Here is a 23,238-nt window from a genome sequence, read left to right as displayed (position 1 = left end):
ATAAATCAACAAACCATTACAAAGGTCCTTTAGACACACAAATAAGAACCAGTGATTTGCTTTCCTTAATGTACTGTTCATTGTGTTTGAATATCCCATTGCATTATTGTTGAAATGGTACTAGTAATATTAGCAATGTAAGAATTGCAGTTTAATTAAACACTTTTATTACTTACAGTAGCCAAAGTGAGAAATTTGGTGTGAAATTTTAAGAAACTCTAGAATGACCAATGAAGAAACTTTTAAAATAGGATTATTGTTGTGACTACAGTGATGGGTAAGAACAGCTGGGGACAGCAAGGTAAATTTTGTGTATTATTAAAATGATCTGCTGACAGAGTGTTAATAGTGATTCTTCCATCTGCCACATCAACCACTTTTTGTCTGCCCAGAGACGCGCCAGGGCCTTCTCGTCCTTCCTCAGCCCAGCGCCAAAGCACAACCGCTGTGGCGGGCGACGGCAGGAAGGAGGAACTGAACTTCTCCTTTCGGGGAATTGGTCTCTGCTTAGTTTCAGAGCCAAGAACGTGTTGCCCCCCCCATGTACTTCTGTGCGAACTCGGGACAGTTTTGCTCACGCATGTCTCCTGTGGGAATTCACGAAACTGCAGGTGCAGCTGAACCGGGGCCCGCGCGGTGGGCTTAGGGCCGGGGGTGCGTGGGCTTAGTGCAGGGGGTGTGTGGGCTTAGTGCAGGGGGTGTGTGGGCCTAGTGCAGGGTGTATGGGCCGCTGCGTGAGCCGAGAGGAAGGTCCAGCCCACGTCCCGCAGCCCGGGGCCCGCCCCGGCACCAGGGCGGGGCAGCACCGCGCGTGCGCCCGCCCCTTCGCGGCACCCGTAGGAGCGCGCGGCGGCCCCGCCCGCCGCTCTCGGGATTTAATTACAGGGGCCGCTCGGCCGCGCGCTGTCCGGCACTGCTGCGGCACCGCCGACATGGCGTCCACCAGCCGGTACGGGGGCGGTCTGGGCGCGGGGGGCCCGAGGGAGGAGCGGGAGCGGCTCCGGCATCGCTCCCGTCCGCGGCACAGACAGAAGATGGCCGCGTCGCCCCCGCTGCCGCCTGGGGACTGACCGGCGGCCATCGCCGCCCTTGCTCGGCCCCGGTGCTGCCGTTTTAGCGCGGCTCTCGCGGTGCACGGCGCACCGGCCCCTCTCCGGTGTCCTGTTTGTCGGGGCCGTTCCTCAGGGCGGTGGGCGGTCGGGCCTCGGGGCGCCAGCCCCTGTTTGTGCGGGCCGGGCTGGGCCGGGCCGGGCGGCCCCCGGCTGAGCGGCCTCTGAGGGGCTGAGCTGGCCGCCTCTGCGTCTTCATTGCTGGGCAGCGCTCCGAGGAGCTGCCGAGTTTTTTTGGGGATTTATGCCCTGTGTGGGGAGCTCCTCGTCAGCCACAGCTCGGTGCGAGCGGCGGCTCGGCCTGGTGTGTGCCCCGAGCGCGGCTGTGGCGCGGCCCGGCCGGGCCGAGCCCTGCGGGCCTGAGGTGGTTCCGCGCTCGTCCCGCGGCCGGGCAGCCACAGGTGCGGCCCCGTGTGCCCCCTGCTCCGCACTGCCTTGAGCCGAGGTGCAGCTCCCTGGCCTGGCTCCACCTTATCGGGGCCTGGAAACTGCTTTTAGGCTCCCACCCTAAATCCGTACCGCCACTAGACTACAGCGACCAGACGGGTTTCGGGTTCTGAGTTCTTTCCTCTTGGAGACATACCGAGTTTTTCTTTCTAGTCTGAGAGCCCACGAGCAGACTGGAATGACTCTGTAACTCCTGCTAAACCTGTCCTAGGATCTAGGAAGTGCTTCCGAGTAGTCTCGCTGCAACTCGGGAGTTATTTGCTGAGATGGCCCTTTATACACGTGCCATGCATTTTCCTTGGGTGTAGGTGGCTTAGTAAATTGATTCCATTGCAAAGAGGACAGCGTGTAGGTGTAGGTAGATAAACCGAGTTAAATTGGCACGGGAAGATGAGTTTTTGCAATGTTTTATGAAGGTAAAGTCTGAACAAAACATGGTTGGTATTCTTTGAGGCATCTGGTGTTTTTTTTTTTTTTTCCTTTTGCTTGGTGTGTCACTCACTGCCTTTTATGTAATGCCAAATGTCAGATAATTGTGAATGCTTTGTCACCAGTGTTGTCATATGAAACTTGTGGCTGGGAATAGAAGGAAAGTAGTCTAAAGAGGTTTCATGTACTGTTTTGGACATAATTTACATCTGAAGATCTTGTGTTGGCATGCTTGCTGGAGATTTTAATATTAATAGTTATGTTGGTTTTCAGTTTTAGTTTCAGGTTGCAGACGTTTTTGTGAACAGTCAGTGGATTAAATTGTTCATTTTTTTGTGTTCTAGACTCATTAGAAAAATCTAAAAAATGAAAATTAAGATGGGAAGTATAGGTTAGGCTGAATTAATGGCAGAAATAATAGTGGAAAATGGGGTAACTCAGAGTAATTCTATTGGAAAATTTTTTACAATTGGATGGATTAAAAATTTTTTTTTTGTTTAATCAGATGGAAGTTAGTAGTCATTATAAATTTTTTGAGATCAGCTGCTGTACTCTTGTGCTTTTAAGCTTGAGCAAAATGGCTTTGTGGAATACGCAGATCCCAATTGTAAACACTTTTTACTCCAATTTTGAAATAATTTGTTTTAGTAGAATTATGTAACTGTTGTTAATATAAAGTATTTTAGCAGCAATTGGTTGTTACTTTAGTCAGTAACTGAAAGCTGTTGTATTAAATAGTGCTTCATAGGAAGTTGTAATTCTTGAAGATCCATGGGTGTGAAAGAGATCCCTGTTTTCAGAACTGCTTGTCATGTAATTGCCTTAGGAGCTGATTATTTTTTGTTAAGATTTCACTATTAATTGCATAATTTAAAATGGAATTTATTCTTCAAATACTTTAAATAAACCAGTGTTTGAATTGGGAATTTTCCAAATATACATGTTGTATGTGCACTACTTCCTGAGTTAAAAACCTGGTAAATAATACTGTTCTGAGTAGGAGTGAAAATGCTCATTTGGAATGAAGAAATCGCTACTAACTTCGTGGGAAACTTCATTTAGCAGTAATTTAAACACAGTGTAACTCAATCAGGTCTGTTATGTAGATTTGTAGTGTTTTGATTTGAAGTGATTTTGGTACAAGATGCGTTACAAGAAAATTGTAATTTAGGTGATCTGAAGTCTTGATTGTCCAATCTAGTGTTACAGCATTCATATAAAAAGTGCCGCTCAGGTAATCAAGTTCATATTCTGTCATTTAAATCATTAACTGCTGTATGACTGAAGTGTTATTATCATGAAGGAACTCTTTTGCTTTTGGTATACAGCCTGCTGGTTTAATAGTAATGAATAATTCTCATTTGTTCCTTAGTTTGGATGTACTTCCGAGGGTGACTTGCCCAAATCATCCAGATTCCATTTTAGTGGAGGATTACAGAGCTGGTGATATGATTTGTTCTGAGTGTGGGCTAGTAGTAGGTAAGTAGTTATTAATATTTTTATAAATTACCATGTAACCTAAATGGTGTGTATAGGTTTGCACTCTCTTGATGCCTAATTGTGGATGGAAGATTTGATGGGGTGTGTGTTTGTTTGTTTTGTTTTTTTGTGTGGGGCTTAGATTTTTTTGTGATTGTTTGCTAAAAGCTTACTGCTCTGAATACCCTGTCTTCTGGTAACTTTTTGCACTATGAAAATAATCAAATTCTCTTTAAAGACTGAAAATTTAAAATGTGCTGTGATATGAATCAGAGCATTGCGCTGTCTAGTCCTGTTTTTATTCATGACTCTTCTTCAGGAAAGTATAGGAGATGTTATAAAAGCCCTCAGTGAAATAATTTGCTTATAAGAAAAAAAAAAACCAACAACACAATACAAAACCAAACCCCAAACAACCTCAGTTTCCCAGTAGCTAGAGGTTATCTTCTGCCCTGAAAGATTTATCTTTATATGGCTGCTGGCATGTGTGTTTGTTAATCACTTCTCCCAAGGCTTTTAAGACTATCCTAACTTTTCCCACTGGAATTTTGTGGAGCTCTTTTACTTGGTTTGTGTAGCAGCAACTTCCACAGACAAAACTGTGTTTCTAAGTATAATGGAATATTTGAAATGAAAGGCGTTTTCTTTTGTTTGAGTGAGAAAGAGGAAGTTGCCATAAAACCTGCTGTATATACATTTTTATGTGTGTTTTCTAGGATGAGTGTCTTACATGCACTTTACTGCCTTTATTCCTTTTATCATGGGAAGCTTTCCATGCTTGTATTATGATAATCCTTTAAACTTCATTGATTTCTGTTAGTTTGTTTTTGGCCATTATGTGAAAAAATCCTCCTTGAAGGGTGCATGTTTGTGTGATTCGTTCAGTGCTGCTAAATATTGCAAAGTGTTTATATCTCTCTTTCCTTTACTGTGGTGGTTTTGTTTTGCCTTGCTGAATTAAAAAATTTTCATAAAAAGCTGATGGTTACGGAATTTGTGGTGAAAGTAATACTAATTTAGCCAAGCAACTAAAATAAGTCTTTTTATACAAGAGCAAACTTCTACATAAATTGTTAAAGTAAATGTTAAAGCATTTAAACATGAGTACCAGTTTCCTTTAAAATTATGAAACAGTTTAAAACCTTGAAAGGAAGAGTTGCAACTGCTTTATTAAAAAGAAAGGGTGGTTTAAATTGCATAAATTCTGATAAAGGTCAGTTAATAAATTTACTGGTTAAAAATTCAAAAATCCATAGCAGTATTTCCTACTCAAATGTGATTGTAAGCTTCTCAGTTACTGCTTAAGAATACTTTGGTGCATGTTCAGCTCTTTGCATGGCTGTCACCGAGATTGAGCAAAAGTTTAGAAAAGTTCATCTTGATCAGTTCATAACTTTTAAGTTAGGTCTGGTATTGGGAGAAGAGGAAAAGCTTTTCCTTAATAAATGTAATTTTTTGGAACTTGAAATTTGTCAGAAGTCTCACTTCATGTACCTTCTGTTACCTAGTCACAAGGAATTCTTGCCTGAAGAGTTTATCCTGTTTTTTCTGAAGTAATAGCATTGGTGAATTCTTTAGTTCAAAATCTTAGCAGTTTCAATGAGCAGGATCATTAGAATATTAATATAAACTGTTTCTGAATTAAGTTTTTAATGTGTTTGTAATTATCTTAGTGCAGTTTACCACCAGCATTACTGGTAGGATAAAAAATGATTTTTAGGTAAGCTTTCTGTGAATTTCTCACCAAAAGGCTTTAACAGTGTTGTGCTGATTGTTCTCATTCTGTGTTGCATTCCTTCAGCTATTTAGCTTGCCTCTGTGTCCAATTCCTTAGCTAGGGTGTCCAGCAGGTAATTTGGAAAACCAGTTAAATAGGGTGACAATAAGTAATTGAAGAGAAGTGACCAAAGAGAAGTGTGAGCACTAAATATTTTCTTGCCTAGTCTGATAAGAAATTTAGGGAAGGTGTAAACCAGATGCAATCCTTGATGCCTCTTTTCTGGAGATGCTTGTGAAGTAGGGATGTTTCAAAGGAGTGAAGCCAAAATTTAGCTTTCATGTGTTCCAAATGCAACTCTCTCTATTTGTAGCAGATTCCATGGGACACGTTCCCCTTAAGAGACTAACAATTTCACTTCCTGTTTTTGCATAGAGAAGTTTTGTTTCAGGGCTTGCGTGCGTCATGATCACACGTGAGCAGAGGCCCCTGAAAATATATTTTGGGATGGACTAAAAGTTACTGGGATCTTTCAGTGAAGGGGATCATTTAGAACAGTTAACCCTCCTCATGCAAAAATTACTATACCTTGTAGCCAAAGAAGTGCTACAGGTTTATTTAAAAATATTATTTTTTAGTGTCTCCAGAGTGCTGCTGGTGTAAATGGTAAGTGCTGAATTTGTGCTCTTACTTTACTGCTGTAAAGTACATGCTGGTAAGAGTTCACTGTTTGGGTTTTTTTTGTGTGGTTTTTTTTAGTGTGTGTGCAGTTTAGCTGTAGACAGAACTAATAGTCTTTGACTTAACTGAGAGTATTTGCATTTGATATTTTTCTTGCTTGCTATGGTAAAGTACCGTAGTTGCTTATTTATGGAAAGACTATAAGACTGTTATATGTAGAACTGTGTTGTAGGATAAAATAGCTAGTGCATAGATAGTTTTCAGGTTTGTAATCAATTTTCTGGGAATAGGAGTTTAAATCAGTATTATCTTGCATTTATCAGGTCTGCAGTTGAAAGGGTAAAGCAATAGAAAATTCTGGGGGAGCAGGAGGCCAGGGCACAGAGGACCTGATCTCTTTATTAAGTGGATTCCATATTTGAGGCAGACCTGTATGTTGCAAGTACTACTTTTTAAAGGGATTGTTGAGAATTTTTTTTATTAGTTGTTTTCTACTTACAGGTTTTATTCTTAGTCTCCATAAGATTGAAATTTAAGTTAAATCTAGTATGCTGGTTTTTTTTTTTTTTTTTGCACAGTATTTTCCATGTGTTCTGAATAAACTGGTGTTTTGCTGTGTTGTATTAAAATAATTTAATCTTGTCATTGTGACTGAAGCTGGTGTTGAGAGTATTATTTCAAAATACTGCTTCATTCTACTAAAAGCTCTCATCTGCCTTTTCATGATTACTTTTTGTGGATTAGTTTGTGTTCTGTCTTTTCATGGTAATTATTTCCAACTTGTTAACTTTTCCTTCTGCTAATTGCTTTTTGCTTGAAAGGCACTTGGAGGCCTAAATTATAATCATCCATGAAATTTTGATATTAGTCTGGATTGACATGCATTTGAGACTTAGGAAATAAACCTAGACAGAGTTGTTATGACAAGAATAGTGTTTTATTATCCCTACCTTTCTCCAGTCATTCTAAGCTATGTGCTACGGTGAGGGTTCATGGGCTGGTGGGGGAGTTCATGGGCAGAGTTCTTAGGGCTTAGCTCAGTGTTCATTTAAAACGTTCACCATATCTCATTCTGCAGACAGGGTTGGTAGGGGGACAAGGGTGTTCAAGAACAGAAGTGCTAGTAAATCCTCTTTCTTGACAGGCAGATACTTTGCTTACTACCTTATAGGCAGTAAAAAAGGCTGGGAATCAGCTCATATGCCAGAAGGGACTGAAGAAAGCAGAGTAAAAGTGGAAGACAAAGCACTGAATTTTCTTGGCCTAGCAAGGTGGTGATGTGAATTTCAGTGGAGGATAGGAACAAATCTGGTGGCATGTACTGCTATGTAGTATCTCAGGTACAAGGATTCCTCAGGTTAGGAATACCTTTTGTAGACATTCCTTAAACTTCTATATAGATAGCTTCATTAAATTTTGTCTTAGTGCACAGGAGTTAAGCAGTGAGGAATTTATTTTCAGTGTGTAGTAAGTGATTTTCTCTGGCTGGATAGATCTGTCTGCTTCACTAGGCAGGTGTGGCTGAGAGAAACAGTGCTCTGTTTCAGTGGATCTGCTTTGGGGAGCCTTCTTTGGTAAAAAAGCAGAAGTCTGTCTCCAGCTGATGAGGATCCTTGGAAACACATCAACTCGTTAAAGCTTTGAATCAGATGATGACCAATATTCAGACATTTCTGCCCTGTTCTGTGTATTACCTGGGTGTTCAGTTGAAGAATTTTAGGGAAAAATAGTCTGTAGTCTGTGGTCAGCACAAAGGCTGTTATAAAAATCTGTCTGAGGATTTGTTTGGCTGATGCTTCTGACAAGTTTGAGATCAAAATGGTGCATTGTAATTTCAAGTGTGGTCCATGAAGAATACGTAAGATTTGCCTATACTACAGGGTTTTTTTTTTTTCTCTTGGTAGAGTAGTAAACAAGTAGGAAGGGGTTTCACAATTGTCTCTCAACCGGCCAGTTAATTACTCAGGTTTTCTGTCATTAGGGATAAGATTGTTTGCTTCTGAATAGCTGCTTGTTTTTTTCTGAAAACCAAAGAAACCTTTTATTCCTTCTCAGCTGTTTGTAGTATCCAGTAACTGGGGAAGGTGCTTAAGTACTTCTGACTTGCATCCAGTAGAGGGCAGTTACATCCATAGGGGAAAAATCTTTTAATATTTGGCTGTATGTTCAGGTTTACTCCTTTCTGCAAGTATTGTCCATCTTTAAAACAGTAATTCTTAATTCAAAGAATTGCTTAAAAAATAAGCAAAAAATCTTTAGATATGGGTATGTATTAGCAGCCTTTACATGCTTGGTGTTCAGACTACTAAAAAGTGTCTGACAGAAGTTGGTTCTTGGAAAAAAACTCTCTGCGTTCAGAGGAAAGCTAATTATAAAGTATACTGATGCTTAAAGATGTTCTGAATAGTTGAGTCTTGCATGAGCATTCACAGACACTTAATACAGGAAATTTATAATATGAAGAAAGTAACCTACTTGCCTTTCTCAGCCAGCATTTCAAATAGTCTGTTTTAATTCTAACCTTTTTCAGCTTTAAAGGCAAAGGGTGATGCTTCTAAGGGTTTGGCAGTAATGCTTGTAAGAGTGGAAACAGACTTCAGATGTTAAAAGTTAGCATATTTTGTCAGGCTTTGTAACACACTGCTCTTAGCAGTTTTGAAATTTGAATATTTCCTGGAGGGTGGGGGAAGCTTTCTAGTTAGTGGGTTTTTCGCTAGCGACCTGAGGCATTTGAGGGCCACTAATGGTTCCATTAGGTGATTTTCTAGTATGTAACAGTAACATTTTGAATCAGCCTATTTAGGGAGTGGTTCTTGCTTCTTTACCAGGCTGACAAGGTAATTAGGCAAACAAGGGCTGGAAACAGTCTGAACTCCTCTGATGGAAAAAGAGTCTCAAGTACTGTGATGTAGGGTAGATAGGGCACAGCATTTTTAATTGAGATTCTGTAGTTTGGAGCATCCTTCACAAGTATTTGAGTCGTTAATCTTTTAAATTACTCAGGTCCTGGGGAGGTGTAACTTCAGTTGACCAGACTTGTCCATGTGATCATTTAACATTTCTACACTCATTTGCTTCTTCCAAAATCATTATGCAAGCTGATGGCTTAGGAAGCCTGTAAGTCCTTTTAGATTTGTCATCATTTTCATATGCAGGAACTGCTAAGCCTTTGTTCCTGTAGCAGTCATTTGCCTGAGGTGCTGTACTGTCTGTTTCAATCCATAGTTGCCTTTTGGTACTGGTGTGATGCTGTTGATGTCTGGCAACTAGTTAAAATCATCGGTGGCTTTTTTGTTTCTTTGCTTGTGGGGGTTTTATGTTTTGTTTAGCCAACTGAAAGCCTGCTTTAGTTATTTTAACTGTCTTGTGAATAGACTGGTGTTGCTGGTTGTGATGATAAATTGGTGGTGGTGACAATTCATTGAAAACAAGATAACTTTTACAAAGAACACCAGTGTCTTACTGAGGGCTGGAAATTTTGTAGAAAACGTGGTGACTGTAAAATTGTGTTCATTTATTTTTTCCCCTCTCCATGAGTTTATTCTGTGGTAACATTTAATACATCTGGTCCTTAATTGACGGTATAAGGTTGAAAAATGGAAAAAAAGGTTGTGTGCTACCATATGGGGCAGTATATAAGCTAATAAATAGAATGTGGAGTAGATACACCTGGAGTGTGTCTAGCTCTGGGCTTCTCTGTACCAGGAAGAGAGACTTGCTGGAGCAAGTCCAGAAGAAGGTTGCAAAAGTGATTTAGGAGTTAGGAGAGTCTTGAGACCTGAAGCTTGACCCGACTCTGTTCAGCCTGGCTCTGTGCAATTCCATGTCTTCTTCATTCCCCCCAGCTTGTAGCCTGCTCCTTAGTTTTTTCACTGTAGTTTGTCACAGCACCTCATTACTCTGCTTAATAAGGAGCTGACTGAAACTTAAGTGTAATCCTATGTATATATACACACATTTATATTGAAATTTGGCATTGTAAAATGCTTTTAATTAAAAGTATAATATATGTGCTCACTAGATGGCAGCAGATTCCTTAACTAACGGTGAGAAATCATTCTCTACTAACAGTAGGTGTTTCTGGTATGCAGAGTGCAAATCAGCTTTTAATACTGTATTTATGCTAAATTTAAAGTATTAGTTAACAATATGCAGAACTCAATGCAATGTACAGCTAACATTAGAGCTCCTCTGAAAAGAACTTAAGAACATGCCTTCTCAGAAGTGTTTCAAGACTGGATATGGAAGATTACATTGCTCATGAATGCCATCATATTTCTTGTTTTGGTTAGACATATTCAGTATTAAGCTATCTTGTCTTCTTATAACAGATAGTGCAAAGTGCGGAAGGAGAAGAAAATACATATGTTTTATGAGTTACTGTAAATTTTGATGTGTAGCTATTTCAAATTTGCTAAGTTTCAAAAACTGCTCAAAAGTCTATTTTAAAATAATTTTTGAGTCTGACCCGAGTTTGGTCTTGCATTTCTGTAACACCTGCTCTTTGCATGTGTCACTTGTGAAGAAAAGTAACCTTGGCCTGAGGTTTTCCGTTCTGAGTAGCACTTGTGCATTTTATTAAATGAGCTTTTCAGATGATGAGTAACCTGAATTTGGTTACCAGCCAGGGAAGCTGGCAGTGTGTGTTTGCACTGGACCCTGTGTGTTAGACTGTATTTTAAAGAGACACTGAATACTGGAAGAGTAGTTTATGAAAAGAAATGGAGCAATGGAGAAAAATTAATCTGTTCAGAAAGTACTTTGGGATATCAGCCTGGAGATACATGCAAAAACAACAGTTTACAGGACCAAATCCTTGTGAAATGCATGTCAGAGGAGGAAACTGAGAAAGTGAACTCATCTGTTAGAGGAAAATCAAATTAAGGAGTACCTAATGTGACTGTATGTAGTGAAGCCCTTTTGTTCAAAAGGACTCTATGAAAAGGAAGTAACCAAGGAATATGTGGCCACTCCCATCCTTATTGCAGTTTTAGAGGGTTGTCCAAACCAATACAAGAATGTGAGAAATCAGAGACAACTGTATAGTGTACTTATTGGGAGCTTTTTTACTCTCATGTTGGACTGTTGGACCCATATTCCAGCTTGGGAAAGCCAGTCAGCAGGGTATGACCTGGAAAATTCAGTTTAAAACTTGAAATCTTTACTCAGGACCAGTTTTCAAGGCTTTCTTACACTGCCTTTTGTAAGACTAAGTGTAGTATTTTAAAGTTTTGCTTTGACCACTTAGAGTGGGGCTTAATTGCATCTGTACCAATAGCACAGTTCCAAAGTGTTTTTTCTGTATTGAAGAATTAAAGAAGATAAATGCTGCATTTTGTTTCTTGTTTTAGTTTCTTGTTGAACGGGATAATCCAGCTAATCTTGCTTGTGGCTGAATATGTTTTCCATCTATGGGAACCTGTGGGCTTATTTGTTCCATTTTCATTAGTACTTCTAGCTTCTGTCACACTTTTATAGAAGCCTTTTGAAAGATGGAATGTGCTGCCCAGGATTTCTGTATATTTTCTGTGACACTGACAGTACACAGAAAAACTGCTTTTCTGTAGTAGCAGGTTTCTTGGCAAAACAAAGATATTTGCATACTGCATCTTAATTACACAAATACTTTATATTCAGTGATTTGTTCTACTTAAGCTTTTCTTACTCTGACATAGTAGTCTCAGTCTTCCGTTTGTGATGTGTTTATCAAAGCAGGCAGTGATGTAGAACTTTTTTGTTAGAGCAGGAATGGTTCATAACTCACAAGAGGCAGATCCCTGAGTGAGTCATTTAGGTCATTCCCACTTGTGTGGAAAAATATTACATCATTGCTCTGTACTCAGTGTTCTATTTATACCATGCCAGAATTTTAAGTACATTTTTCTTTTTTTAGATGCTGTAAACAGTATTGGGGGTTTGTCTAAAAGTAAAGTTACTGCTAGGCCATAGAAGGAGCATTACTGAATCAAATATTTACAGAGAGTCCAGGAGTCAGAGGAGCACACTGTCTGCAAATTCAAGCTTGCCAAGGGTGTGGGGGTTGACCTTTGTAGCAGAAAGAGTAAAAGGCAGCACAGATTCGTTCTATCCTTAACCCTGTAGCTTTTCATGGTTGTTTTTTTTCTTCTTCCTCTTGATTTTTATTAGAGCAGTAAATAAAGGTGGATCCATGGTTGTGAACAGGTCTGACAATATTGATGAGAACACCTTTATCCTAAAGTTTTTGGTTTGGTTTTTGGTTTTTTTTTGGTAGCAGTTTCTTTTGGTTCATTCACAGCTTTCAATTTCAAGCATCCTCCTTGCATAATTTTATGTTAAAAATTGAGTTATTCTGTCAGAATAGAGTTCTCTTGTATCCCTTGGGGAATTCTGCAGTTGCATCACTCTGTCCGCACTTTTCTGCATTTTCTCCAGCTTCAGATCTTGTATTGTTTGCAGACTGCTTTTTTTCTGTCTGTGTTCACCAGGTTAAATCGGCCTCTGATTTTGTTCTAAGACTTTCATACTGTAAGCTGTGCAGTCAGTGCTACATTTTTTTGCAGACATTTCTCTGACAACAAACTTAAACATTGATAAAGGTGATGAATTTTTCCTCAGGTTTAGCTAAGGGTGCCAATTATTCTGAAGTTTCTTCTGAGCCTATTCTGCTTTACTGCAGAACACCAAGAAAAATGTTCCTTTTGTTTTCTTTCGTACATGTGTTCTTAAAAATTCTGTAGTATTGCTCTGGAGGCAACACCTTTGTGATGCAGCTTTTATCAGCTCTTTGAATACAATGAGCTGTGCTGGGTTTGGGGCTGGGGTTTGTGTTTTCTTTTGTGTTTTCCCCCCCCCTCCCCTCCTCTAAGTTTCTATTGTTGTGTTTACTGTAGGGCTTTTGCCTGCATCAGAATGTTGGTGAAAATTATTTCTCAAACTGGTAAGTTGCTGTAGGAAAGGTTTAGGTGAATGTGACATTGAGAGGACTGCAAGGAAAGTTGTTTCAATCAGAAGATGTGGTGCTTTTCCTTTTTATTCTGAATCTGTACTGAAAATCTTCCAGTTACAACAGGGTTGTTTGTGTTTAAGAAAAAGTAGTTGAATATATATATACCTTATGTTGATACTGTCAAGCATCATGAAGTTGGGCAGGGTCACAACTGTCTTCAAGAACAAAAACTGAACTGCAAAATGTCATCAATGGTGGGTTAGAAGGTACAAAATTGGGAGTACAAAGGACCTGGAAATGATTCAAGAGAAGTAATTTACTATGGCTTGATGGGATTGTGCATGATAGGTAATGCATAGGTACACTATTAACACATGGCAAGTGTGATAGAACTTGTTAAGTTACAGCAACTGAGTCATTGAGAACAATCCACAGGCAGTCCTGACTTCAGCTTGAAACTGAGATCTTGATTCCTTTTGTGTATTGGAAATGCCATGATGTTCTTAATGGATAATCCATAAAGGTGACAGTTCCTGGTTTCTGGATGCATTTCTTTAGTTATTTATGTCTTCTGTGCAGCTCTGGTTGCATTTTTTTTTCCATTGTAGATCCTGAATGTTCTGGTTTGTTGTCCTGCCAGTTACTGCTGTGTTTGGGAGTGCCGGCAGACGGCCTCCTCAGAGTGCAGAGCTCAGATGCCAGACTTGGTGTTTCATGCAATATTTTAAAGCATTGTGTCAATGTAGACTGTTGCCTTGTGTTCTCAGGTGACCGGGTCATAGACGTGGGGTCGGAGTGGAGAACGTTCAGCAATGACAAAGCAACCAAAGACCCATCTCGAGTCGGGGATACCCAGAATCCTTTGCTCAGTGATGGCGACTTGAGTACAATGATTGGCAAGGTAACACTGGAAATGCTGAATTTTACTGAGTCTTTTGATTTCAAGTACCAGATGGTACGTCCATAGAGAAATGACACAACATACGTATTTTTGAAGAGATTTTCACCTGAACTGAATCTTTCATCATCTTTCAACAGTGTATAAAATGTGGGCCTTTCCTGGGGATAGAAGGAAAGGGCCAACCTTTGCAAAAAAAACCAAAAAGTTTGCAGTGCTATGGGGTTACTTGCTACGCTTAGATATGTTGCTATAAATAGGAAAGCTGATGTTGCAATTTTAAAAGAAGCATACTTTGACTTAGCAAGTGTATTTGAGGTGGTTCTGAAATTAATGTTGAGATCTCTATAGCTAGTGCTGCTGTCTTTTGGTTGTAAAATCTGTATCAGATTCATATTGGAGACCTGGAGATCACAATTTACATGTTCTTTCAATTAATGTTAAAACATTAAATGTAGAATTCTTTTGTGGTGTGAGTGCCTCAAAGGAAAGTATTAGTCTATCCTTGGGCTGAAATTTTGTGGTGCAATCATATCCTGCTGTTTGTCCTGAGAGCAAGCAGGACTAGCCACACAAGTGCATTCCCTTTAATGAAGCAGTGACCCAGGTAAGTTTTAATTGTTGTACTTTCTTCTTCATATTTTACCGCAAGATCCAAATTAATTTTTTGTGTGTTTCATGAAAAGGGGTGCAATTGCTGATTAAGAACTTTTTGCTGCTTTGTGTTTTCTCAGAAGTTTTTGTCCCAGTGATATTGCTAGGATGAAGTGCCTAAATATGTATGTATAGGACAGTGTGCAGCATACTTTTCGTCCAAGAATTCTTAAAAGTGAGAAAGTCAACAAGAGAATACTGATGGGCAGCTAATTTTCACCATTAGTGAAAAAGAAACCTTCTCTTTGAGGAAATGTCCAGTCAGTTTGATTCAGTCAGCAGGATGACCTGAGCTCCTTTAGAACCTGTGCATTGGAAAAGACAAAAGGCATTTCAGATAAAGACAGGTCTTGTGTCCAGGTGATCAGTGACTTGTGCTGCTAACCCCCTTCCCTCTGGACAGTCAGTTCCTAATTTGGAATAAACAGGGATAGCAACCTTAGTGAGAGAGTTAAAGACACACAGGAACTTGGATGAAAAGTTTGTTTGCCCATGAAAACTAATAACTTTCAGAGCTAGACATTGAACTAATGAAAGTTTTTCTGTGAAGCAGAACATCCCAGAATAGGCAGGAGCAAACTTGCTGTAGCAGAGTGCCATTCCATAAAGACGAGAGTTTCAGTGTGGCATGATTTAACCTATGAGAACTGAATAAAAAGTGCTGGAGCTGCCAGGATTGTGTTTGGGATTGTAGAGGGGGCAGTTGGTCCAACTGTGGATACTTTATTTGCGCAGGGAGGAATTGCAGAAGAGGTGCATTACTTTCCATGGGAAATTGAGAGTCCCTTTGACAAACCCCAGGATGTTGTCTGCACAAGAGTTCCTGTGTTTGTCTTGCTAGTAAGCAGGAGCTCTGCGATGTCAGTTCCTTGATGTGAGCTCTGTATCAGGGACTGCTTTTTTTTCAGTTGTTTGGAAGGAAGTGAATGGCTTTAATGAGAAGATGCTGAAGACATCTGCCAGTGCAGAAAGGGCATGAATTTTGCAGCAAGGAAGTAGTACATTTCTCAAGCAGTCATCTGAAGTCCCTGCTAGCAGTAGGTTGGGATGTGGTTGAACACTAGATAGACAGTGGTTGAGCAAGGGTGAAATTGGTGTAGTCTTGGAGAGGGTAAGTAGTATCTGACAGAGTACAGAACAACCTTTGTGAGTTCCAGAGAATGAAACAAGGTAAGATTATTGTTTTCCCAGTTAACAGCAAGTTTTATTACGGCCTGTAATGGACCCCATATTTGTGTGCCAGAGATGGCTTTCATATGGGACAGGACCAGGGCTATGCTTGACATAGGACTGCAGATAATAAAATCTTTACAGCTGACCTTCTCCATCCTTGCAAAAACACCCCCACCAGAAAAACCTCTAAAACACCCACCTGTGTTGTGGGAAATCCAACAGAGAAGGACATGGTTAATTCTCATGGCATGTCACGTTAGATCTGTTGTAGACTCCTGGGAATGGAGTTGGAAATGGAGTCTCAACCACTTACAACAGTATTGCTTTGTAACAGTAGAGGAAGAGGGTCAGTTCTGCTTCACAAAGTGGTTTGTCTCTCTTTCCTCTGGGAAGGCAGGAGGTGCTGCTCTGGGGCCCCTTCCTGCAGGGATGTGTGATCTGTATGTGTTAGCTGCTCTGCCTGTGCAAAGGGATTAATTCCTAATTGGCCTTAATGTGTAAGGAACCCATCTGTCTGAGGCAGCAGCAGGAGCCTGCATTGGAACAATTAATTTGTCTGTGAAGAGGAGGGTGAATAGCATAGTTGGCAGTGCTGGAAGTAGTTTGAATTCCACAGGCAGGTCTTCAGGATACTGGCACAGAGCTGTAACTCTGAAATTAGATACTGTATGCTGCAATTGATCTGATTACAATGCAGATCAATTGGAGGCATGGTGAAGTGTCACGTTAATTGTGACTTCATTGCCAGAATGTTATATTTATTTTTAAAATTCTAAAATAAAATTAAAGAAAAATAACAAGCATTTTTTAGTTTTGCTTTGATACAGGGAGCTCTCTTCTAGGAATCTAAAAGAAACTGCAAGTTTCGTTTCCTGTCTTGTGGAAAGTGTCTTTTGTCACCTTTGCTAGTTAATGGATTCCTTTTTTTGTAGTAACTGCAACTCCAAGAGAATTTGTATTGGTTGAACAAAGATCTAATGCAATCTCTTGGCATAGAATTCCTATCCTTTGATCCGATCTCTGAAAGAAAGCTGGCTTTTGTTAAACTGCATGGCCTGGATCTGGAAGTGCTGTATTGATAAACGGAAGGTATCAGGGGCTGATGATTGAAAAAGGAGAATGGATCCATCAGACTGATCCATGTGAGCTAGTTGTACTGGGTAAGAAGACTGCTGGATCTGGGGGCATGCCTTGGTGCTGTGGTTAACCACAAATCAGTGATGTGGGTGATACTGATCATACTTGCTGCTGCTGTGGTGAAATACTGGGGTACAAAAGTGTTGAATGCCAGCATTGTAAACCTGACCTCCACTGAGCCCCTTCAGAGATTGTCACTGTTTGCTTTACTGCATTTTTTCACTTTAGTTACCTTGAAGGGTGTTTCCAAGATTGTATCCAGGAGGTTTCTGTTGTGTTTGAAAGCCAAACAGGTAGAACTCCTGACTCAAAGGCCACAACTGTAAACCACATGATTCATAAAGTCAACTTCATTTCAGTTAAAACTGTGTGGCTTCTGTCTTTTTCCATGAAGGGAAAGGAACTCCTAACATGGTTGTCAAGGGCTGAAATCAATAAAGCATTATCCCTCAAAGCTCCAGAAGGAAAGTAGATGGTACATTTAAATGACAAATGCAGGGAGAATTTCTGTGGTTTATGTAAGCAATTGAGGTGGAAGAGTTTTCCACCCTTTTTATAGTTGTGAGTTGAATACTGGGCATGGCTCTTGAAGAGGGCTGTCATCAGCAAGGTAAAATCCTTGTCTACTTTCACTCCATAGAAAAAGATCTGAGGTCTCTGGGAAGCAATTCACAATTTGAGACTGGTATAGAACTTGTTGTGTGGAGCAGTGCTCGATTGAGTTACTTTAAGTGATGTTTATCTGCACAACTGTTGGAACTGATGCCTTGAATTAAAATGTATAAAGCTGGAAGATGTTTGCTCTTGAAGTGAGCAGGAAGTGGCTTAGTTGCTTGTATTATTGATGATACAAATTTTTCTTTTCAGGGCACAGGTGCAGCAAGTTTTGATGAATTTGGGAATTCAAAGTACCAAAATCGCAGAACTATGAGCAGCTCTGATCGTGCAATGATGAATGCTTTCAAAGAAATTACGAACATGGCAGACAGAATCAACCTCCCTAGAAATATAGTTGTAAGTTCATGTCTCCCTTCCTTAAATTGTTCTGGCATTGACTTAGTTAGCATAATATAATGAGCACATGAATTTTTGATATTGCTGCTAATTAAATGGCCTAGAGTTAATTAAATTTCATCTTCTTGTGTTGAAGGATCGAACAAATAATTTATTCAAGCAAGTGTATGAGCAAAAGAGCCTGAAGGGGAGAAGTAATGATGCTATTGCTTCTGCTTGTCTCTACATAGCCTGTAGGCAAGAGGGTGTTCCAAGAACATTTAAAGGTAAGCTTTCGGTGATACAGATTGAATTTTGCTATGAAGGAAAGGTTTAGTTATTGTCACTGTAGGAGGTTGGTTTTCTTATTCCTGGACTTTGTCAAATTGGTTGTTCTCAGCTGTAGCTCACCTTTGAGGGAAGGGTAGAAGGGTCTGTGGGAATTTGTTATGTTTGTGGAGTAGGCTCTAGGGCATGGGGGTTTTAGCATTTGAAAATTATTTTGACTGTTGGTGAAACTTAAAAAGCATTGCTTTGATCAGAAGATCGTGGAGATTGTTGTAAATCATTTAACTGAATTTTAACCAGCAGTTCTGTAGTAAATCTGTGCAACTTTTCCCTAACAGAGATGCAATTCTCTAGCATTCAGTACCAAATTTCCTTACTAAGTGAGGTGTATTAATTAGTGCCTTGTGATATATGTGCACTGACTGAAGTTTCACAAATGGTCAGAACTTATTTAGTGATGGTGGCCTTCAGGACATTGGCCTTCTTTGTGGATCTTAATATATTGAGAATCAAGTTTGATTATTTTGGGGGCAACAAATGCTGTGAAGCCTAGGATTTAATTTATACTCTTTTTTTCAGAAATATGTGCAGTGTCCAGGATTTCAAAGAAAGAAATAGGCCGGTGTTTTAAACTTATTTTGAAAGCTCTGGAAACCAGTGTTGATTTGATTACAACTGGAGACTTCATGTCACGATTCTGTTCTAATCTGGGTCTTCCCAAACAAGTACAAATGGCAGCAACACATATTGCCCGTAAAGCTGTGGAATTAGATTTGGTTCCTGGGAGAAGCCCTATCTCTGTAGCAGCTGCAGCTATTTACATGGCATCACAGGCCTCTTCAGAGAAAAGGACACAAAAAGGTAAAACTTGACTTTTTTTTGGTCTTTTTTGGTTTGTTTTTAGTTTGCCATGTCTTCCTTCCTGAAAGAAACTTCAGTATTGCTGTAAAACTTGGATGAGGCCTGTGCAAACAGTGATAAGCTCCATTCTAACTGCATGCAGCAAGGACCAAACCAGGATCTCCCAGTCCCCAGAATGGACATGGAGCAATTGGCTATACTCAGTGTAAACTGAGTTCATTTTCTTCTGGTATTAGGAGTTGGATTCTTGAATGCAATGGACCAGTGCATTCAAATGAGCATAATAATTTAAGTTCACCTTTGCTAATATTTTTGTTTCCATTTTTCTGCTCTAAAATATTCCAAACAGGAACTTGGTGGCAGTTGCAGGAAGCACTTGGGCTTTGGATTACATTGACTCCTTAATTATTCCTGCAGCCAGTGAATTGCCTGCATTAGTACATGGTCCTTACTGTGAGCCTGTGGTAAAGATGGAAAGTGTGGGAAGGCAAGCTTTGCTGTGGACCAGCTGGGGCAGATTCCCTGCTGGTATGGGGAGCCAGTAAGGAGTTCAGGGCTCTTGAGCCGCAGAGTAGCATAGATCAGCCCCTGGGGCTCAGGGAATGAGGCTACAGGGCAGTGATGACTGAGGAAAGAAATTTGCTAAGGCTGCAGGGGGTACAACTTGATGTGAGAAATGGATTCAAGTGCTCCACTGAGTTGTCCAGAAATGTTGAAAATGTAGCAATTTCTTAATGGAGCATTCCTTTTGGATAAAGAATAGCTTTTATCTGTCAGGTTGTGGTGTTTTGTTCTGCATTTTTAACTGCTTGTGTCCCTGGAGTTTCCGTCCTGTTGGCACTTTCCTGTGAGTGATCTGGGGCCCAGGAAGTTCAGTACCTTCATCCTTGCTGGTTGTGAGCTACTGGATTACATCTCTTAAGAGTGATAATTAAAATACTGCTGCTTGCCATAGACACCACAACTCCACACTGCTCCAGTGTTTTTGGACAGTGCTGAAGCTTTTCATGCAGTTCAAGGCTTCAATTCCTGATTTGACTAACTCCTGAATAAATTTAAGTTTCTGTGCATCTCAACCAAGTGTTCCCTCAGCTTGTTAGACAGTGGTGTGTGCCTCTGCCATATTTCTTGGTGCATTTTAAGATAAATGTATTTAACTGAAGGGATCATTTTTTGTCTGTGACTCAGTTTTTTGCTTGTTTTTGCTTATATTTAATCAAAGCATAAAAATGAAGATCCAGAAGTTGATGATGGTTTGTTAAAATATTGGTGGTCCTATGTAGTAGATGTTTCTAATTACTTTTACACTTAGCCCTCTTCCAATTTAAAGTTTGTTATTCCACAATTTATAGGTTAAGCTAAACTGTGGCACATAAGACAGACTTACGTATCCAAAATATTAGTCACCACAGTTAAAACCATTTGTAACAGGCTTTTGGGGGAGTTGCAAATGAAGCAAGTGTCCAGTGCCTCTTGATAAGTTATGCTTGATGGTTTCTTGATTACAAATGGCAAAAATAAAACTAACCACTTCTCTGCTTTTTGTTGTAGAAATTGGTGATATTGCTGGTGTGGCTGATGTTACGATTAGACAGTCATACAGGCTGATCTATCCTCGAGCTCCTGATCTTTTCCCAGCAGACTTCAAGTTTGATACTCCAGTAGACAAACTACCACAGCTGTGAGATTGCAGAGGGTTAATTTCTGTTAACCCTGCCCCCCAAAAAAAACCCCAAAAAACCAACAAAAACAAACTCTTTATTTTTGCCTATAATAAAGGATGTACAAAGTGTTAATATTGGGTCTTCGTGTTGTGGAACTGGAGGATATGGAGATGGAGCAAACTGCTGGAAGGCAGCATACATTCCAAGGGTGAACAAGATGATTGTGTGGCATTTTGTATGTATATATTAGTGGAAGTAAATATTTAATATCTGTTGCAACAAATTTAATTTGATACTGTTGTACTTAGATTTCTTTTGTAGGGATCTAGTAAGATGTATTTTGGAGAATTTAAAATATTGTGTAATTCCCAAATAAACTGTTTTCCAAAAACACCATCTTGTGGTATGACTGCAATGTGACATGCATGTACTGTTGTACATGCTGAGAACTGGAATGCAGTCCATGGAATGGTGGAGTGAGCTTCATACTTGTGGGCTTTGTCACAAGGCTGCTTAAATGCTCACTTTACAGACAATTTCTGATTTCTGGAGTGTTCTGGTAGTTGTAGGGAGCTGTAGGTGTGGGTGCTTGCACCCAGGATGTAAACAGTTGCTGAAAAGCTGTTCTAAATTTTGTACAGCTGCTGAATATTTCCAAACTGGTTGCAAAAGGATTAATCCCATCCTTGGCACACTCTCCCTGATTCTCACTCTCTCTGCTATGAATTTGAGGTAATGACAAAGCAGCTACTGAGAAGCATGAGGACTCACTTCAGTTGAATTCCTGGTAACTTCACGATGCTTAGTACTGTACAAAGAAAAGTAAAAAGTATTTATAGTATAGGTTTGTTAAATTTCTGACCTCCAGCCCTGCCTGCAGTCTGGCTGGCCTGTGCTTATGTTCTAAGTGAGCACTTGCTGCTTGAAGTGATATGCCAGGTGCTGAGTGAAGGCCTGAAGTTGTTCAGCCGTGCCCAGACTAAGAGCTTTGAACACTGGTTGCCTCCTGACAAGGATCCCTTTGTGTACAAAGCAACAAATGTGCTTAACTGGGAATCTTGTGGTTCTTGAGATTTTGTATCACAGGTGCAAATGCAGTTTAACTACACAAATAACAGCTGAGGGGTCAGCTTGCTGCACATCTGGTCTAAGCCAGCCAGAGGGAAGGCTGTGTCCAGTGCTAACAGCAATTAGTAGCCCTCACTGTTAGTTTGCTAGTTGAGCTTTAATCCTCTTCTGCCAGTAGTTACTGGAAATGTGGAAACTGAAGATTTTTTTTTTCTGTAGGTTGTAGTTCTCTTACACCTCAGGAGCTGTTGGTTGCAGCCATGAAAAATTCAGGTGCAGGTGTTAGAGAGTGTGCTCAGTTGTTGGCAGGGCACACGTTCATTGTCTTATGCCTTTGACTTTGTTGCAACACTTTCTATTATCTGGGCGTTCCTGGTCTTGGTCTGAGCTATTCTGCTTGCATCCTCTGTGAGCGAAGGTGGGATGCTGTGAATGTGCTGGGCCTGACCATTAATGCATTGCTACACCTTGGGAATGCAAAGGTGGAAATTATTTTACTGTGAGTGTTGCTTTCCAGCAAAGAGCTGTGGATTAAATCTGCTCCATGAAGGTTAAAAGTGACTGAAATGTACATTGCCCAAAATGCTCCTCTTAAATCCTTTCGGGCATTAGCCACGGGCACTTGACATGTGACGGCTGAGTGTTTGCAGTTGAAATTGTTGCACACAGCAAAGATTGCCTGGACAGGAATTTAAATAAATCTGTGCAAAGCTTTGAAGGAGCTTTGGAGGCAGATGGAGGCAGGGAAGTGCAATCCTGCCGTGACCCTGCGGTTCCATCGGCAGTTCCTGTATCTCCCAGGGTGTGGGAGTAACTGTGCAGCACAAAGAGGAGAACTAGGACTCTGCTTGACGGGGCAGGTGTGTTCTGAGGGCCTCTCACTACTGGCTGCAGTTCACTAGTTAATGTGAAGCACAGCAGGAAGAAGCACGGCCTAGCTCAGAACGCGGTAGCGCCTGCCTGCCTGCCCGTGTCAGCCAGGCCCAGGGGCGGGGCCCGGGGAGGCACCGGCGGCCCTCAGCCTGGGGGCGGCTCTGAGGGGGCGGCTCAGCCGCCAGCCCGGCGAAGGCAGGATGAGCAAGGGTTGCATTCCCCACGCACAAGTGTGCGGGGAACATCTTCAAGCGTTAATTCAGCAGCAGTTCAGATTAGCTTCTTGAAACGCGGGCGCCAGCCCTTTCTGGAACGATTGTTTAGTTGGGTATGAAGTGAAGTGTCCGCCTCTGGGCAAAATGGCCGCATAAAATTCCATGTGGCTCTTAAAAGTAAAGAGTTCTGTTCTAAATGCACTCAGAAGAAAGCTTCATCCTCTAGACTGTCTAAAGAACAAGCTCAGTGAGGGGTAGGTAGGTACAGACTGTGGTTTGGTTACACAGCTTGCTGAGGAATGGTGGGTAGGAGAGACTGTAGTGAAGCAGTAGCCAGGAGCAGGCCTGAGTTGTCTCCTCCGTGCCCTCAGGGGAAGCCTGGCAGGGAGGATGCTGAGCCAAGCAGACCAGGCTCCAGCTGTCTGGACTGCCCCAAGCCAGAGACTGCTCGGAGGCAGTTTGTAATGTCCTTTTTAAAAAAAAAAGTAAAAAATGGAAGCCTACTGAGCTGCCACCAAGACAGCGGGTCCCCTCCTGACAGTCTTTTCTGAAGTTACCTGTGGGGAAGACATGACCAGCCACTTCAAGAAACAGCAAAATCATGTTTGCGACACAATTTACAAA

At 40.9% G+C, this 23,238-nt stretch overlaps 1 protein-coding gene across 1 annotated transcript; it reads left to right on the top strand.

Moving 5' to 3' along the window:
- The first annotated feature begins 814 nt into the window (after positions 1-814).
- On the top strand, positions 815-20,590 carry GTF2B (general transcription factor IIB). The gene is made up of 7 exons (XM_041421776.1): positions 815-949; positions 3,358-3,464; positions 13,558-13,691; positions 17,520-17,666; positions 17,803-17,932; positions 18,513-18,794; positions 20,346-20,590. The coding sequence occupies exons 1-7, from the start codon at positions 933-935 to the stop codon at positions 20,477-20,479; spliced, it is 951 nt and encodes a 316-aa protein (XP_041277710.1). The 5' UTR covers positions 815-932; the 3' UTR covers positions 20,480-20,590.
- Positions 20,591-23,238: the final 2,648 nt, after the last annotated feature.

This window comes from Onychostruthus taczanowskii, unplaced genomic scaffold (assembly GCF_017590055.1).
Source record: "Onychostruthus taczanowskii isolate IOZ18803 unplaced genomic scaffold, ASM1759005v1 scaffold7, whole genome shotgun sequence".
Taxonomy (NCBI): Eukaryota; Metazoa; Chordata; class Aves; order Passeriformes; family Passeridae; genus Onychostruthus; species Onychostruthus taczanowskii.
This window is presented reverse-complemented; position numbering and strand designations above follow the sequence as displayed.

Coding starts and splice junctions, on each gene's coding strand:
- GTF2B (XM_041421776.1), top strand. Junction 13,692..17,519: donor TGAGTACAATGATTGGCAAG/GTAACACTGGAA, acceptor TTTTCTTTTCAG/GGCACAGGTGCAGCAAGTTT. Junction 17,667..17,802: donor ACCTCCCTAGAAATATAGTT/GTAAGTTCATGT, acceptor CTTGTGTTGAAG/GATCGAACAAATAATTTATT.